Source organism: Thunnus maccoyii, chromosome 12 (genome assembly GCF_910596095.1).
Source record: "Thunnus maccoyii chromosome 12, fThuMac1.1, whole genome shotgun sequence".
Taxonomy (NCBI): domain Eukaryota; kingdom Metazoa; phylum Chordata; class Actinopteri; order Scombriformes; family Scombridae; genus Thunnus; species Thunnus maccoyii.
Window position 1 is genome coordinate 18,289,526 of NC_056544.1, and position 12,608 is coordinate 18,302,133.

Consider the following 12,608-nt stretch of genomic DNA (forward strand, 5'->3'; position numbering starts at 1 on the left):
CACACACAATGAACCATATCCTAGATTGCTATAGCCACAGTGTGTAAGGCTTTTTGAATTAGTTCATTGCTTTCAATTGCAATAATAAATAAATAAATAAATACCCATGCTTTCACAAGAGAAGACAATACATAAAGATCTCAAATAAAGTGATTTATTATATGTAATAATCAAGACATAGCCAGGTGTATTTGGTCATCTCTTTTCTTGCTTTACTTGTTCTCATGGCGATAAAAAGGTTAAAATGGGGACATCTCCAGTTAGATTTAAATACATACGTCAATGCAATAAACATGCAACCTGTGGCATTCTTTTATGCGAGCAAACATGCTGATGGCAGAGGCTGTAGGAGCAGATTAGAGAATAATAACACAATTGAAGGTGGTGTCCAGATTGAGAGACTTCCCCTCTGAGCACAGACACACAGGCAAAGCAGCCATTCAGCAGTGGGATGGATCCTGACTACTAAAGAGGAAGAGGGAGAGAGAGGGAGACTGAAAGAGAGAGAGAGAGAGAGCGCAAGAAAGGGGGGAGTGGTGGGAGAGAGAGAGAGAGAGAGGAAGCAAAAAAGAGAGTGAAAGGCTCCACACGGCAGAATATAAATCTGTATGTTAACAGGACCAAAGCTGGAGGTCTCGAAGCGGCTTTAGTGGTTATGCTGGTGGGGGGTAACCATAAAGCATCAAGAGGTGGTCTTCTCTATTAACTAAGGATCTGTGCAAATAAGGAAGTGGAACCCGTGGAAGCTGTGAACGCCGGTTGCCAAGCACAGTGGTGGGCTGGTCGGAGGTCTTTGACCCCCCTCATTTTCATTTCTGGAAGAAAAGAGAAGAGCAAAAGAGACACGAGAGAAAAAGGAAGGTGGCAGCGAGGGACCAGTGAGCCATTTCTCTCTTTATTACCTCCATTCACAAAACCATTGCATCCCATTATCACAGCGATGTAGAGGCATTCTCTCCGATTGGAGGAGGAAGGGTCCCATTGACTGCTGAGGCTTAGCACCTCTCTCCAAACGCTAGCCCTTTTCATCGCAGTCCCCCCCCCCCCCTTATCTCTTTGCCTCTGTCCTTACGTCTGCGATTTTCTCTGTTCTTCTCTCGTTTCTTGTCTCTTGTATTCTTGTCCCTTTTCACACAACTCAGGAATCAGGAGGCATTGCATTTTGGTAGAAGTGGGTGTTTCTGGAGCTGTCATTGTGTTTGGTGCCGCTACAAAGGACAGCTGAGCAGGGAGTGAGAGAGACAGCTTTGGAGATAATAAAATAGCAGGCTGAAAGAAAAGGGGGGACCTGGGACTACAGGAACAGCTGACAACCACTGGAAGGTGAATTGTGATGAAAGGAAAACTGTTACAGAGACTGACAACCATTTTAAGGTAGCTATTTACTGAACCATTCTTGAGGGAATAAAGAAGCAGTGTGCCAAACCAACACCACGGTTGGATTCTGCTATTGCTGTTGCTAAGCAAAGTCTCTGACCTAAAGTTCTTGGGGAAACAGTGTTGAGCATCACTCTACAGCCATGAAAGGAAGCTCAGAGGAAAGCATTGAAAGCATCAGGCCCTCGAACCTGCAAGCTTTTGCTAACATATCCACCCTACATGGCATGAGTCACATATTCGCCTATGGGCACATGACATTCCGTCGGTTCCTTTGGACTCTTTCTTTCCTTGGTTCACTAGGCTTATTGATGCTGGTCTGCATGGATCGAGTGTCATACTACCTGGAGTACCCTCACGTCACCAAGCTGGACGAGGTAGCGGCGACTAACCTCACCTTCCCAGCTGTCACCTTCTGTAACCTCAATGAGTTCCGCTTTTCCAAAATCACCAGAAATGACCTCTATCATGTGGGGGAGCTCCTGGCCCTCCTCAATAATAACTATCAAATAGCCAACCCACACTTGGCTGAGCCTGAGGTTCTGGCTGCTCTTAAGGATAAGGCAAACTTCCAGAACTTCAAGCCCAAACTGTTCAACATGACTGATTTCTATAACCGCACAGGTCATGACATCAACGACATGCTACTGCAATGCACCTTTCGAGGAGAGGATTGCTACCCAGTGAACTTCACCACAGTAAGTGTCCATGCGTCCATGCTCTTATCTTCTCACTCAACATGCTGCAATTCTGTACTGCATGTCTGCTTTTCTATTCCCTGCCAGTCCTGACAGTCTGTCCCTTTCTTTCATGTTTAGATGAGCTTAGACTGAGTTTTGATGTTGCTTGAGCATTTTATTTGAAGCAAATGTCTGGGTTTATTGCATTTGTTATTTCTTAAGTGTTTTATAGTGTTGTCAGTACTTACAAAAGCTGCTGTTGAAATTAATTGTGATTAGGTATTGTATTGTGTACTGTTGATGCTTGTGCTGTGAGAAGAGCAAACAGTGGATGACATTTGTGATAAGGTTAAGTCCTGAGGTGAAATGCTGCAATGATTTTCCTTTTTTGCCATTACTGAATCACTCAGTGATTTCTGAAGACAGCTTTGCTTCTAGGAGGAGGGAAATCATTTTTGTTAGATGTTGTTTTTTTGGAGGTACCACTTGAGTTTGAAATGGGGCTTTTTGTATATGAGGTGTTGTTGTGAGGTCAAATAGATTGTTTCAGCATGCAAACAAGCATTTGTTTTGGTAAATCTGACAGATGTTTTAATCATGTTGTACAAATTGAGGCTCCAAACTGAATATTGCTTTGTTATTAGGTTGGAGGTCACTGTGCTGTCTGTTGTCATTATTTCTGTCCCTTGTTTATTAGAATTAGTGCTCCTCTAAATTATCTGTTTCACAATAGTTATTGCTCACTCTTCAATGAAAACAAAGTCATTTTTGTTGTGTATTTCAAATGCCTAAAAAAGAGGATAACTTCTATAAAGACTAGAAATCATTCAGAGGAAGGTCTTTGGTGCTGAGTTATCAGTAAGTAGTCTAACTAGATTTTCTTATTTACTTTGACTATCTGTCCAACCTTACTTCTCATTCACCATACAATCTTTTTGTTTCAGTTTTAACCTGATTCATTTGAAATCGCACATGTCTATACAGGTTGTGATGAAGTAGTATTAAACTGAAAACTAATTTAAAACAGTCACAGTAAAATGAACATGGACCCACAGTTGTTTCCTGTGTTGATTAGAAGTGATAGAATATATTAGTTAAAGCAGAGACTTGGATCCAGGTGACATGAGGACAATATATTATCCATGTAATGAATTTAACACAGCTATGTGCAGCAGCTGTATTGTAATGTACACTGTAAAAAAAAAAAATGTTGGTCCTGTAGTCGGTTATTGCCATAGTCAAAAGAGCATCATGAAAAATGGCAAGTGAGAGGGTGTGACGTCATTCACTATAGTTCATTTTACATTTTTTTGTGTTATGATGTAGCTCTAAACATTTCTCCTGTCATGCAACCCGTGTTCTCCACTCTTACTGCTATCCAATACAAGTTTGGGTGTAATCAGACTGTTTCATTCATTACCAGCAGCAGTAGGCAAAGCTCTTCTTTTCTCAGTCTGGATTGCCCATTATTTTATTTAAACAAGAATATTGTACATCAGCCAAAAAAAAATTTAAGAAGCAGCCAAGAGACAGGCAGCACTGCAATATCACTTGTTTCCATTTAAGTCCCAACTCTTAATTTAAGACACTTTATTATCTGCTCTGTGTCTCTGTCCTATATCTAATCTCTTAAAGTGCAGGTTTGATGGAGTAACACCTAACTTACTTATCTCCCAATTGAGTCTATCCACTCTCAAAAAATACGATTTGTTATCTATGTTGTATCTTTAATCAACCCTGAAAGAAATCCCTACAGATGGCCAGTTTTTAAGTGACTGATTCTACAATCTTTAGAGTTGATCAAAGCTCTTCTCTGCTGTAGGGAAAAGATAAAACACTAATTTAATATTTCCTTTCAATCGTATTTCTTTTCAATTTGTGTCACAAATATCTTGCATTGGGACTGTGTCCATGTACATGTTTGTTTCCAAGCAGCACTCAAGAGTGTCTTAACAAACAAGTCATTCATGAGAAGCTAATTGTTGTCATATTGCTTGATTGAAAATGCTTGCAGCCTCAAATGAGCTTGTAGAAACAGTTGATGGATTTGGTTCATGCTGAATGTTGACTTGTTTTTGTTGGGCGGATTTGGTGGTCCAGCAAACCGTGACCCTCCACCTGGCTCTGAAGTGTCATCAGGTTTGAACAGTCTTGTTGATATCCTTCCATCATTGTGGTATGTTGTTTGGATGGAGCGGTTCAAGCAGTGCCACACCACGCTGCATTATGCTCTCAGTGGGCAGAAATGTGTTTGTCAGAGCTTGGATGAATGCCAGTATGCCATACCCATCTAGCTGAGTGTTTGGTGCTCTATCTGATAATAATCTCACAAAAACTAACTGTAAACACTGAGGCTTGCTAGCTAATAGAGTGACAGAGTTCATAACCTGCTTCAGTGGGAAAAAGAACCCATCTCAGCTACCTTTCTATTAGAAATCTTCAGGAGAAGGCACAAAATCAAGACATGTTCCTCATATACCAAGTTGAGTTTTGTTGACTTCATCTACTAATATGTGTTCATGTTGTTTTCTTTTCAAAACACAGAATCACTATTCACTGGCAGTATTCTGATATTTAGACAACGACTACAGGAAATTTTCAATTATTCAAATTCCCTCACAGACGCGTTGAGAGGAAGCTTTACAATGCAAAGGACTTTGGGAGTGATGAGCTTTGACCTTGAATAAATGAAGGAAGAATTCCATTAAGTCTGTGTTATGATGCAGTTGGGAAACAAAGCATTCAGAATGTTTTGCATTGTAATAGATGGATGGGTAAGAGGCGAATGGCAATTTGTGTTTCCAGTAACTACTTTAATCCCTGTTAATGATTTTATGGGGCATATGTTACAAATGTCATGAAAAAACAGAGAATTTTTGAGGCCCATGCATGGCCCAATCTTAAGAACATTTAGTTAGCTCTCTAGCCCAGTTCTTGGGTCAAAACAAGCTGTTTCAATTTGAAAAACCGCTTTTTTTCAAATGTAGTTGATACATTTTTGAGAGTATCCTCATCCTTTAGATGAGCATACGCTATAACCTCCACAAATTCATATGCTTAAATTCCTACCATGGTGAGCTTAGTCTCAGAATGATAAAACACATTTAGCACAAAGTCTTTGGTAATGTGTAAAAATCTACATTACAGTCTGAAGTGAACCAGAGTTGAAATCTTCTCCTGAAATCTCACAAAAGCTGCTTCCCTACCCTATTATAACGCTAATCCTGAAACCTTGACATAAGATAATAGTAGGATTAACTAGGTTTTAATTTTGACATTTTTGTCACCATATCAACTGTAATACAACTTCAATAGTTTAATTTAAGATACTGGGGATTATACCTGTTCATATGGTAAATTTACATTTTAAAGGTGGTATTTAAGATTAAATGGCAGTGTTCTGGTCAGAGAAATGACCTTTATCAATATGTATTTATTGACTTGCACGTCTTTCAAAGACCACATGAGTAGCCTATTACTAACAGTGTATGTAAATGGCACCTCAGTCGATGATAGACTGCAGCTAGTGAACAAGAGGTTGATTATCATAATCTGATCGTGTGGATGTAGCACCCCTTTCTTAAATCTTGACAGGTCATGACAAGTGCCTCTGGGCTACATTTCTGTCCATTTCTCACTGAGTGTGTAAAATCAGTATTCATCATCACATTTTGCTGAAGCTCAGTCTTTAAGATGTGAGTTATCTTTCATCTTATCTTCTAGATGACAGCAGGTGCCGAGAGGCTGAAACATGGCTATAGCTGAGATGAGGCGGGATGACACAATGTGTGTTGTGGATCTACACAGTGGAGATTTTAGTTTTAGGTAGAGGTCCTGAACATTTAAAGCCTCCCCCTCCGACCTGAATGATGCAAGACCCAAGCCCATATTTCAGAGGCCCTAATATTACTGGCCAACAGATACTGGTGGTATACAGTATGGCTGATATGCACAAATAGAGCAAATAATGCAATTTACAAACAGTAATAATTTCATTGTTTGTTGTGCAGGTTCTTTTGTTTACAACACTGCAGCAGCTGAGTTGGCAGAGTAAAATCTCACATTTCAGCAGATGGTGATGCAGATTCTGTTAATAATAAGTATAATGATCAATTGTAAGAAACCCTGTAAAATAAATATTTGTCCCAATTCTTTGATAACCAAATTATGTGTCAGTGTCTGAATCAACCTTTCTCTTAGAAGATATTTTGACTTTTCAAATACAATTGTACCAAATAATGGCTGCAATACGTTTACATTAAGCTGTACCTGGACCCTGTCACCCACATAGAATTGAGCCGTGATTAAAGCAGCATCGACTGATTAATATTTTTTTCACTTGGGGGAAGCGGAACAAGCTGTAAACACAACACTGACATATTATCACCTTATAAATTTGTTACGGCAAACATTTTAACAAATAGTTGACACATCCAGCCGACACAAAGCCACATTAGCATTCATTTAGTGTTGTTTTTCTGGCCACGCGACAAATGTAGATAGATAGTCTTTATTGTCCCAGGAGGGAAATTTGTTTTCACATCCTGCGCATATTCATGTCTCACACAAGAAACGCTTAGATACAGGCAATAAATACATACACCAACTCTCTTTCTCAACTCGTCTCTAGAGCTCTTGAGCAGCTAAATGCTCCACTATGTCCACCAGCTAGTCGTTAATCACTAACTATATGTCATTTGGTGCGTACAGTTTGTGTATCAGACCTTTTTTTGCTAAAAACAGCTGCCTGGTGCAGGTGGAAACAGGATTGATGACAGCACTGCTAGTAAACAAAAACAGTGCAGGCCATTCAATCAATACAATGAGAAAGACGCTACAATGCTTTGTAGAAATGAGGGAAACTTCAGAGTCGAGTGATATCTGTAGGTTCATCATTATGCATGACCCCTTAGTCCAGCTTTAAACTTATTTGTTACACATATGCCTTTGCTGCTATGTGTGTGTCTGAGAGGTATTGTTATCAGGACTTTTGCACTCCCAAATATTAGTTTCAGCTCTCAAAATCCAACATCAGTCAGGGTCTAACCGATGCATATGCTCAAACCTTTGTTTACATATCCTCTTACCATGTGTACATACCATGCGCGGACAGAACACACAGAGGCGTGCCTGCAGTCCGGAAAACTGTAGCTGGCACCGACACATGGAGGCATGTGTAAACATACAGGGATATACAGTCAGAGCATGTACCAACACAACACAATGAGAGCGCATACCAACACTTCACAAAGCTTCTTCCCATGAAATAGAATTTGCAGCGGTAAAACGGAAAATCCACAAAATGCTCCTGCAGCCACCGTGTGAACCTACTGAAGTCATTTGGTTTTGTCAAGTGGGTATGTGGGCTGACTTTGTGGAACAAAGCTATCCTCAGAATTCAGCTGGTGGGAACAAGTAGTCTTTAAATCTGCATCATTAAACTGATCAGTTAAAGTGGGAAAAAAAAGAAAAAAAAAGAATTCATGTATCTACGCTGTACTACCAGCTGCTCGGCAACAGTAGCTGATACGTGAACACGGTGAAGGGAAGCAACATCGGAGAGTGTCGGGAAAGAAGAAAACAAGACGCTCCACTGAATAACGTTTCATGAGTTTCTCAAGAGGCAGACATACTCTGTATAAACTCAGAGGAAGAGGACGTGTAGGAAAAGAGGAGAACATGGTGTATGTGCAAAATCAGACTAGATAAACTGTAACAAACAGAGCTGAGGTGCAATGCATTTTTAAATGAAAAATCTGTGACCATCTGTGACCGTTTTTACAAAACCAAATATCCTCTGTGCCTTTGTACTGATAGTGGTTAAAGGGGTTTAAACCATTTACTGGTTAAAGGGATATTTGACTCACCGAGCGATACAGGTTCCTGATGTGGATTCACATTAGCAAGGTGTGAAGACATTTCTTTTATGGGAAAATGTCAGCACAAAGTACTTCACTTAACATACTCTGTAAAACATGGTCATTACAGGAATATCTTCGGACAAATACTCTCAGACAAGCCTCCCATAAGTGATCTTGTCAGCTTATACATACACATTAAAGCTGTTAATTTAGACTACATAATCATTAAATTTAACAACAGTCCTCGTTCTTTTAAAGTCTTTTAAGTCGTGAATCACCTGATCCCTACTACTGTTTACAACATTACCTGTTACACTGAGGTCTCCATTATTTAGAGTAGGGCATGACAAGGAGGCAGAAAGAGGAAATATATGTGTGTTGTAAACAACAGTATGTCTAAGAAGGAGAAGAGTAATTTCATGGAGAAGTCTATGTTTCTCTGCCATTGTTTCATTCAAGTAAGTGATATCAAACCAGACCTAAAAATAAATGCACTATGCCATGAAAAAAGTTTGAGACATGCTGTAAGTGAAAGAAACACCATTACATTTGACAAAGTTACTCTAGTGTTCAGTAACATTCAGCTAGCGTAGTCTGAGTGAAGCAACCCCCGACGTTCACTGCAGGTGAATTAATCTCAGGACTTCTGACTGAAGCAAGCCTGGAAAAGTAATACATCATTGTTGCAGAAACAGTGTGCAGAAGAAATTGGAGGCCATGAGTGCTGTTATCTGTATGTTTGTTTTTGTCATAATCATTGAATAATTATATTGTGATTTCAATCTAGTGGAAGGGCTCTTTAAACAACAAATATTGGAAAAAATATAATAGCTAAAGGTCTATGTCAAACTTAAAACATCCACATTATCAACAATTACTGGAGACTGACGAGCTGTGTGATAGTTTAATTAAAATTAGCATGACACTTCTTACCTTATCACTGACCCAACAGTTTTGCAATATGAAAAATATTTGATTAACTTTCAGTGTAATCTCTGGACGCCTGAAACTGTCTAACTTGGCTGCAGTTTCCGGTTTCTCTCATCCAAATTCCATACAGGGATGCAGGGTGAAATTTGTCTCGAATGAGCCTAAACTCTGTTTGCTTTATGTCACTGCTCGTGTTTGACATCAGCAGATAACATTAGTTATCATAGCTTGCTGCTGCTGCTGCTGTGACCAAGTTTACTGTAATACTGCATGTCTAAATATTCCTATGGAGACTCATACTGTCCTATAGCTGTCAAAAGTTAGTTTAAAATGTATAAATAATGTTATGAATTGTTATAATACAAATAATTGCCCCGTGTCACATTGCTGTGACAGGTGTTAGTTTTCCTAGCTTGCTGGTCAAAAATAGGGGTGGGTGGTATAGCCAAAAATATTGCACTAATACTCCCTGCTATGATAATTATAGCAGCAGCCTCACTATCCATATCTTACTAAAATATTTAAAACAGTCATAAAAAGTCAAACTCATGTGGAGCTGCGTGGTACAGGAGAGACTGAATGGGTTTGGCTGTTGTGTCAATACATTTTTTCATTGATCTGTATTTGACTATAGTAAGGCAAATGAAGTTCTGACTCATTGTTTATTGTAAGCCATTGTTTGACACAGCCAGGTATAAAAAAACGCCCAATTAAGTTTAGGTAAAACACTACAACAGAATAATGACTGTAAACAAATAAACCTGAAGTACAAACAGCCAGACATTGCATCAGGGTTGGGCAATGATTCAAATTGTTCGTTTAACGACTTTGAGAGGAATCATATTGTGATGATGTGATCATATCATGTAATTGTTTTACAGAACTCCTACTCCAAACCAGTGATTCAAAGTCATAATTAAAAGCAAAAAAGCTGCTCATTCTTGACCTTTAAATGTGGGGTTTTTCTAAACTAGTTTTTTTCTGGAAGCGAGGGTTGACAGATAGAGGGTGTTGTATGTATGTTGTACATATTGTAAAGCCCCTGAGGGGAATTTGTGATTTCAGGCTATATAAATAAAATTGACTTTACTTGAATAATTTTGATTATCAGATACAAGAAAAAGAATTATTGAAGTTTCTGTTTGACCTGAGTTTTGACTGATGTAATATGTAACAGTTGAGTACAGTTCAACTTTTTGATTATTTTAGTTTTGAGTTTGCCATTCCATAATATATACTGATATCAGAAATATATGTATATCTCCATATGATTTCAATTGTACACTCAGTCCTGCTTTCTATGATAAAAATAACCAGGTTCCAGTAAGATGCTAAACTGAGAATAATGAAGGTTCCAAACATTAAGAGAGAATTTTCAATTTAATGCTCCAAAAGTAAAATTGGTTTAGTCAGCATCAAAGCTCCCCGTGAGGGAGCTCAAATTGCCAGAACACAGTTTGAAACTAAAAGTTACTGTATCTGTTGGTTCATTGCCTCCCTTATATTTGCAGATAGAAAATAGCACACAAGGCACTCAGTTTGCTTGAGACTGTTATTGTTATTCAATCAGTGTAACCTCAGGTAAAGTGATATCACTTGATCAAAATATTTGTAAAACTGTGCATTTATAATGTGAGCAAAGTTTAATCTAGTTTAATTTACGCTCATGAATCATCAGTATAGAACAGCAGATTAACCAAATATGTAGTTTCTTCTGCAAAACAAGCAGTTCTATATTTTTGGTCTTTCTGGGGCACAATGAGCATTTTGCACCTTCTATTTGCATGAGTGCCTTTTCCATTAAAATACAACAACACAATGTGGAAGCACAAATGAACATGTCTCTGAGTAAATCGATTCTGCCTCCTACATGTTCAGAATGTTTAATTCCCACCAAATTTTGCCCACAGCTTGAAAACAGGCGACTCCCTCAGTCCCTTATATTTTAGTTTATTGAACCACTAATCATACAGACAGAACTGCGTTAGAAATCATTTCACCTGTCATTACCTTGATTGCGACCTGCGTTGCATGATCATAAATAGGGCTGCTGTGCTTAACTCATTTACATTCATGGGCTGTGGCGGTTCGTTTATCTTAATCCAAGACTGGATTACTTGAATGAAGACCAAATAGTCAACATGTCCCTCTGTATCGTACAAGCTCCATTTATGAGATTTGTTCATGAGAAACAAAATGTTTCCACTTTCACAAGTCTTGTAGGAATATTTAAAAATTAAGGAATAACAAAATTTCTTCCTTTCCCAAGAAAGACTTTTAGAACATTTTATCCTCATAATGAAAAAGTTCCAAGTTGTTTGTCTGCTCTGCTTTTGCTTTGATATGAGATGGCTTGCAGTCTTGAATTACTGTTCTTAATGAAATTAATCTTAGGGAGATTGGTGTGTGCCTCTGAGCTTTACACTGGCTGCATTTTTCATCATTTAACCCACTTAGTTTGCGCTTGGTACATAATGTGCTCTGTCATGATTTGTCTCTTTCATTTGTCCCGTAACAACCATGGCCAATACTATTATCTTTCAAAATCCTTTAATTTGTGGTTAATGCTAAATCCAGAAGATCCCTTTTTACTTCACACAAGGGTTTTACATGGACAGCAGTATGATGTGATTTTATTCTTATTCCTGCAGCTCATGTGTTGCGTATTGTTTTGCATCATTGGTGCTGCTTTTCACAGTGTCAGCTGAACTATGTTGAATAATGCATAGTAGGTCAATGGCCCTCAAACACTTCAGTAGTTGCAAAAATCCAATCTTACAGTGCTGTGGCCAGAAATAGAGACACAAGTAAGCCTTCAACAAGCTTATTTTTATATACTGTTCTAGTCTGCAGTTGCAGAACATACTGCAGTTACAGGCACAAAGCTGTTAGATGATGTGATAGCCTGCGGTCAGTGGCCAGACAGAAGGTCACACCTCTGCTATGAGACACTCAGGCATTTCTCCAACCTCTCCATGTGTAACCCTCTGAGCTAACATCTGAATTTTATTTTTGTATATTGATGTAAGGAGTGCCTTTAAGTGTATTTTCCACTTGTATGTATTCATTTTAACTTCTTTAACCTGAGCTCTATTCCAGCTCAGCCTAGTCTCTTATGATTTACACCCATATTGGACAATTCTGTACGTCAAGATCTACATCCAGTAGCAAAGTTCAGTGCCAATGCAAGACTCCACATGCAGCAAGACAGGAAGTAATACTGTAGTGTGGAGGTTGGAGTGGTGGATGAGTGTGTACACATGTCTGACTTTCATACAAGATACTGGTTTGCGTCCTGTCACAGACCTGCAGTTAATATTTTATTAAAGCATGAAGTAAACATGATCTGTAACCACCAAGTGTTTTGGTTGCTTAACCTCAACCGTACTTGAACCATATTTTATTTACCATTAACACAGTCTTTCCCAAACCATAACCTCACCATAGTTTTCATGCATAGACATGGTAGAAAGATTTAAAAACGTTGGCATTGGAGTAAAGTCCTCTAACGTAGTCATTCAATATCAACTTTCTAGTCTGGTGAGAGGGTTGCCAGGCAACACATGCAAATATCATATACAGCTTTATACTCTGGAATTATCATCCCAGCTTTCAGCAATGTCTTTATGAAATGTATTATCTCATGACTCGTCCTCCCTGTTTTTTAATCTCTCTCAATTGTGGCAACTCCAAGATTTCAAAGCATGTAGCCAAAGGGAAAGTCCTTGCATTGACAAGGGAGTATATTATCTGCCCTTTG

The 12,608-nt window shown here is 38.7% G+C and overlaps 1 protein-coding gene across 2 annotated transcripts in view; it reads left to right on the top strand.

Moving 5' to 3' along the window:
* Window positions 1-537: 537 nt before the first annotated feature.
* The window catches only part of asic1c (acid-sensing (proton-gated) ion channel 1c), a 100,630-nt gene continuing 88,559 nt past the window's right edge, over window positions 538-12,608 (top strand). For both annotated transcript variants that reach the window (XM_042429842.1, XM_042429843.1), the window contains exon 1: window positions 538-2,075. In XM_042429842.1, the coding sequence (XP_042285776.1) occupies window positions 1,521-2,075 (555 nt within the window). In that variant the 5' untranslated portion in view covers window positions 538-1,520. The remainder of the gene's footprint in view (window positions 2,076-12,608) is intronic.